Source organism: Dipteris shenzhenensis, chromosome 6, assembly GCF_047967505.1.
Source record: "Dipteris shenzhenensis isolate YYH24624 ecotype China chromosome 6, Dip_SZ_1.0, whole genome shotgun sequence".
Classification (NCBI taxonomy): Eukaryota; Viridiplantae; Streptophyta; class Polypodiopsida; order Gleicheniales; family Dipteridaceae; genus Dipteris; species Dipteris shenzhenensis.
In genome coordinates, this window is record NC_141601.1 from 29860440 (window position 1) to 29866439 (window position 6000).

Consider the following 6000-nt stretch of genomic DNA (forward strand, 5'->3'; position numbering starts at 1 on the left):
CATGTGTTTGAATGTGATGTCTCTAGCATGATGCAAACCAAAACCAAGTGTACCGTGCTGTGCAAATATCGGAGAGCTCTTTTGGCTGTGTTCTAAACTTCATGAGTTTGTGACGCGGATCAGTTTGGAGATATTTATGACAAATGCTGCACGTCTGGATTTTGTTTTTCATATGCGCGCATAATGTATTTCGTGGCTGAGAAAGACAAATCCAAGGATGCTGAATATATCGGCAACAATGCAATGACTATGTGATGCTCTTTGGTTAAGTTTACCTATGATTTTCATCATTCATAGGAAGGTGTGGCCACATGTGTTACTACTGTTGCTAGGGGTTGCTCTTTGAGGTTGTAATGATTATGGTTCCATTGACCTATCTTTAAGCAAGCTTAGGGATGAGACAAAAAATGTCGAGGGGGTAGTAGAATAAATCCTTGATTTGTAGTCCTATAGTATGGGTTATTTCCTCAAGTTGAATGGGATGAATTTGTGTGTCCATTCTAGTTGAGGTACACTAGGTACTCATCCTTTGTTCCCATGGGTGCTGCAGCCATACCATTGAGACAGGAATTGAATAAGACTTTACAAGGGTGTGGTTGGTCAGCGTCAGTGAACTTGTTTTTTATTGTCTGGGGCTAGGACTAGGGTTTAGTATTTTCTATATAATTCATATTCCTGTTTATTTTCAGCAGTTGGTGGTTCAGTGTGGAATATATTCTTGTGGCTTTGCACCTTCAAATATTTCCACTTGAGGTCACTTCGAAACAAAGATTCAATGCTTGAATCACTAGTCTAACTCAAACTAGGTGTCAAGTGGGGTGGAGGCATTGAGTGTCTAAGTCTTCCAGGAACATTTGAAAGATGGAAAAGGCATGCCAAGGTTTCTTGTTTTATACTTTTTTCTTTTGTTTTTATTTCTTTTTTTTTTGGGGGGGGGAGTGTGTGTGTTGAGGGAGGTGGCCTGTGTGCGTGTGTGCTTGAGTGTGTATTTTTATGGAATTGTGTTATTTGCGAAGTGGAACTGCGTTATTTTACGAAGTCAAATACAATGAAGGGTTAACATTTTGCGATGAGATGCAATAGATGACAAGTCAAAGCATCTGCAAGAATTTGCTTTGGCAATGCGTAGTTGACTTTACAGTTTACTAGGCTCTAAACTCTTGGTTTGAGTCGTCACATGATGTGGCACTACACCTTCCCCCGCTCATAAAAAAATAAAATAAAATCTATGTAGTATCATACAACAAAAGCCTAAATTCTAATGTTCTATAATCCTCAAGCTTTCATACATAATGCATGTACTTCATCATAGTTGCACAAAACGGCGTTTTGGCACTCCAAAACGGAAACTCCGAAATGGGGACCATATTGCTGTTTCTTGTTCTGCCGTTTCAGCACACAACTATGTACTTCATGTAATTTTGGTGGTGCTCGACAAAGACATTCACTTCTGCCCTCTCATTTGGATGACAATTTTGGATACAGCCTCTTTTTTTTCTGTTGTGTATCGAGTCTTGGCTAACTTTGCAACCAACCCATGGGACTCCCAGTTCTCTTTCTTGCTTGTATGCAGAAGTTCCTATGCGTTTCCTAATGTTTCAAAGGTAAACATGCCCCCCTCATCCCATTTCCCCTCAATATATAAAATTTAAGGCTTCCTGACAATTTTGATTAAGTGCCTCTAATGCCTTTTACAACCTTGTCATAGCATGGGCTGAGGAAAGTGGGCAACATAAGAATGAGAAAGACTCTTTTTTTACATCTTCCCTATATCAGGCGTGAGGTTTAATTAAACAATAGTCTTAAGCTACAATCATGGACATTTGCATATCAGATTTGATGGTGGTGCTGAAAGTTACCCTCGACTGGCTGGGTAGATTATGATCCTTTTTGAAGTTTATAAAACCTGCAACTTGTTTCTCCCATTGGAAAAAAAAAATTCTGTTTCAATGATTAAAAAACAGTTTCTGTCAGCACTTTTGCCTGTGTAAGGCTTTTTAGGTTTGCTAAGGCTGTCTTCCTGGGTGGGACCTGTTCATTCTGTATGCCTAGTTACTATTTTTTAGTAATTTCACACAAAATCTTAGTTTGGTGGTAGTTTTTGTTACCTTTCATGCAGGTAAGCAGGACTGTAACTCAGAGCCCTACAGCAACTTCCTCTGTACAAGCACCAATGATTTCATCATCAGCAGCTGGACCTACAGCAGGCAATATGTTCAGCAGTGTTGATTCTAGGGTTTCTTTAACTGCAAGCATGCCAACAAATGCAAGTGTATTGAGCACGGGATTAAACCTTCTTCCCAATGTGATGCCCCATTTTCCTGGATTAATACCTGGTATGGCTCCAGTGCCTAACTATGAAGCACTGAAAAGAGTTCAGGAGGTTGCTGCTCGCCTTGGCATCCATCAAGTCCCAGGGTCCCTGCCATTTCTGAATATACTTCCAGGAGAAGGAATGGATGAGTTTGGAACAGCTGGACAGCAGAAAGGTGTGAAAGGGCCGGTCCTCCGTCTTGATGCCCAGGGCCGGGAAATCGACGAGCATGGGAATGTGCTAGAGCAGGCCAAAATTAGTAATCTTAGTACTTTAAAGGTGCATCTTTCTGCACTATATTTGGGTTGTAGGCTTATTGTTTATTTTCTTATACCATGGGACTTGTACTTTTGGTGGGTGTCACCATTGTAGGTGCTAAGACAGGTTTCAAGAATAGTAACCTTATGGTGAATCAATAGAGCTTATGCATTTTGTTTATCTTTACCAGGTAAATATCAATAAACAAAAGAAAGATTCGTTTCAAATACTGCATCCAGAACTGGAGGATGATCCACAAACCAATCCCTTTTTTGATCCAAGCATGGGAGTTGACAAAAAAAAGCTGCTGAGGCCCAGAAGACCCTCATTTCAGTTTGTGGAAGAAGGCAGATGGTCAAAACAGGCTGAGATTATGAGATTAAAGGTGAATACTCTGGAAAACAATCCCATCCTGTCTCTGGGTTGTTGACCTTTAAAGCACACTAGCATAATTGAATTGTAGAGGCTGCATATTCCCAATCTACTTGTGTGCAGGGATTAGATGTGAACATTGGGGTGAATTAAGTCCTTCGCTTCATCTGCAGAACCAATTTGGGGAGGCACAAGCCAAGGAGATGAAAATAAAGCAGGCTGCACTTGCTAAGGCAAAGGCTGAAGCTGATATCAACCCTAATCTTATTGAGGTTTCTGAACAGATTCCTGTCAAAGAGAAGCCCAAGGATCCAATACCTGAAGTAGAGTGGTGGTAAGCTTCTCTGCTTTTCTAATTTATGAGAGTCAGGGAGTACGTATATGCTTGAATACTATATTTCTCCTGCAAGGAGAAACTAGTCAGATTGTGTCGTTTGTATGAAATTAACACTTATTTTTGCATGCACGCTTGATAGGGATGCTGTTCTTTTGCCATCAAGCAGTTATACGGATATAACTGATGGAGAGCTCAAAGTGAAAATGGACAAGCTGACCATGTATGTAGAGCATCCTGTACCTATTGAACCCCCTGCTGAACCAGCTCCGCCTCCCCCTCAGCCTCTGAAGCTCACAAAAAAAGAACGGAAGAAGTTGCGTACACAGCGGCGTTTGGCAAAGGAAAAGGACAGACAGGAAATGATCAGGCAGGGTCTCTTAGAGCCCCCTAAACCAAAAGTAAAAATGAGCAATCTCATGAAAGTTCTTGGGGCAGAAGCTTCACAGGATCCAACAAAGTTGGAGATGGAAATACGCACTGCTGCAGCTGAGCGTGAGCAGGCTCATGCAGATAGAAATCTTGCACGCAAGTTGACACCAGCTGAGCGACGTGACAAGAAAGAGCGGAAGCTTTTTGACGATGCAAAAACTCTAGAGACTATTGTGTCTGTCTACAGGGTTAACAACCTATCACATCCTCAAACAAGATTCAAGGTGGATATTAATGCACAAGAAAATAGGCTTACAGGATGTATTGTGATTTGTGATACTATGAGTCTCGTAATTGTGGAAGGAGGGTCAAAGGCAATCAAAAGATATGACAAATTGATGCTACATCGTATTAAGTGGACTGCAGCTGTGATGGAAGATCTGGAAGCCGAAAACAAAGGTGCTCAGCAAGTCAATAGATGTGTTCTGGTTTGGCAAGGTAGTGTTGCCAAGCCAAGCTTTGAGAGGTTTCTAATTCAGCAATGTCGGACTGAAGCAGCTGCTCGGAAATATTTGGTGGATACTGGAGTAGGACATTATTGGGATCTTGCAGCCAATTTTGTTGAGGAATAGCATATTCCACTGCTATTTTCCCTGTATCAGCTTTATTTCAGCCACTATCATTGTTTGGTTAACATTGGAGATGCACATGCTCCTCAGATTACAATCCAGACCTTGTCATAGCGGTTGTCTAGCTTTCTGTTGCACAATGTCAGCGTATGATGTGGTGGGATTCAGATCAATTTACTTATAACAGGAGGGATGAGTGAATTGCTGCGTTTTAAGAAAGGCACCTATGGAGTGACTTCGTTGTGCTGCCTGGCTTCAGCTACACCTTCCTGGTCTGTGTTAAACATCTCATTAGACACATGTGACCTTTTAGATTGTTCTGCTACTTGCCTGGATTTGTATACTTCATAAAACATTTTATGTGGCTAATGTTTATCATCAAAAGTGATTTAGGAATCATGCTCCAATAGGAGATGGTTGGTCAAAAGTTGGTTGCCCATGTGATGGGTATTAAGCTCTGTAGCAGGATGGCATCAAAGACGACGGCCAGCTCTATATGAGTGTACAGATGGAATGCATGGCTAGCCTGATAAAAGAAGATACTTCAAAGCATGCCATCCTTTTAAGCATAGTGCTTGGTTCTTTAATTAATTGGGAGTTCATGGATTGCATTGAAGTGGATGAGCACTTTTCTGATCAGCAGCAAGACTGCCTTTTCCTTTTTTTATGTGTGTGAATGAACGAACCTTGTTTTTGCAAGTTAGATGACAAATCTTGACAACTATCTTCCAAAAAAGAGAGACTAAATAACTTACACATTGCAGGAGAACCAAGCACCCATTGAAGTCACGTGCAACGTATTGCAACTAGAGATAGTATGTAATGTATGGCAAAATGAGGGTTTGTCCTTATTGATGTTGCTTTGTGCTAACAGCTGCTCTATGTGTGTGTGAGTGTGTGTGTGTTGGGGGGGGGGGGGGGGAGGGTAAGATCTCCTTAGCTTGTGCTGTGATGTTTAAAAGGCGATCCTTTTTTTCAACAGATCATTAAGAAGTTAAATCCTATGACATCTTCCAACTTGAAGTAAAAGTGCAGGTTCAAGCAAAACTGAATTTTAAGGTTCGTTTCTTCCCAAGGCCTTGAGATCTATCCAAGACCAAAGGAATCACTAATCATCCCAAGTTAGAGCCCTCACAGAGAATTTTTTTCAACAAATCGTCAAGGAGTTGTTAAGTCCTATGACATCTTCCAACTTGAATTAAATGTGCAAGTTCAAGCAAAACTGAATTTTAAGTCTTGTTGCTTCCAAAGGCTCTGAGATTTGTGCAAGACCAAAGCAATCACTAATCATCCCAAGTCAGAGCCCTCACAGAGAATTTTCCACAAGCCTTCAAAGAAGCCTAAATATGAAAGCCCAAGGTTGGCACATGGCTAATGCCATTGAAAAACCTAAGCTTCTCTTTTGGCAAGTGACGAACAAAAAGGTTTTGACAATGCATTAAATATGGACCATCCCAGCTCATGGACCTTAAACCCTAAGCCCCACTTGACATGATGTCCTTGAAAGCCAAGCACCTCCCTCAAAGGCAAGTAGCCTAGGTAAGGAATATCTTCCAACAGTTACAATGCTAGAACCTAAGCCGTGCAATGGCTACGCTTAGCAAGAGGATTGGGAAGAAAAGCATAAATTAATATGTAGAGTATGTAATTCATTTCGAACAAATCCATGCGCGCACATCTTGAACCCTAGCCAGCCAAATTCCTCACTCTCTTCGTATGCC

At 41.2% G+C, this 6000-nt stretch overlaps 1 protein-coding gene across 2 annotated transcripts in view; it reads left to right on the forward strand.

Moving 5' to 3' along the window:
* Nucleotides 1-4848, forward strand: part of LOC147901039 (protein RDM16-like) — an 87269-nt gene extending 82421 nt beyond the window's left edge. For both annotated transcript variants that reach the window (XM_087376035.1, XM_087376036.1), the window contains 4 exons: nt 2120-2593; nt 2763-2957; nt 3118-3278; nt 3421-4848. In XM_087376035.1, coding sequence (XP_087232161.1) covers nt 2120-2593; nt 2763-2957; nt 3118-3278; nt 3421-4282 — 1692 coding nt within the window. In that variant the 3' untranslated portion in view covers nt 4283-4848. The remainder of the gene's footprint in view (nt 1-2119; nt 2594-2762; nt 2958-3117; nt 3279-3420) is intronic.
* The last annotated feature ends 1152 nt before the right edge of the window (nt 4849-6000 follow it).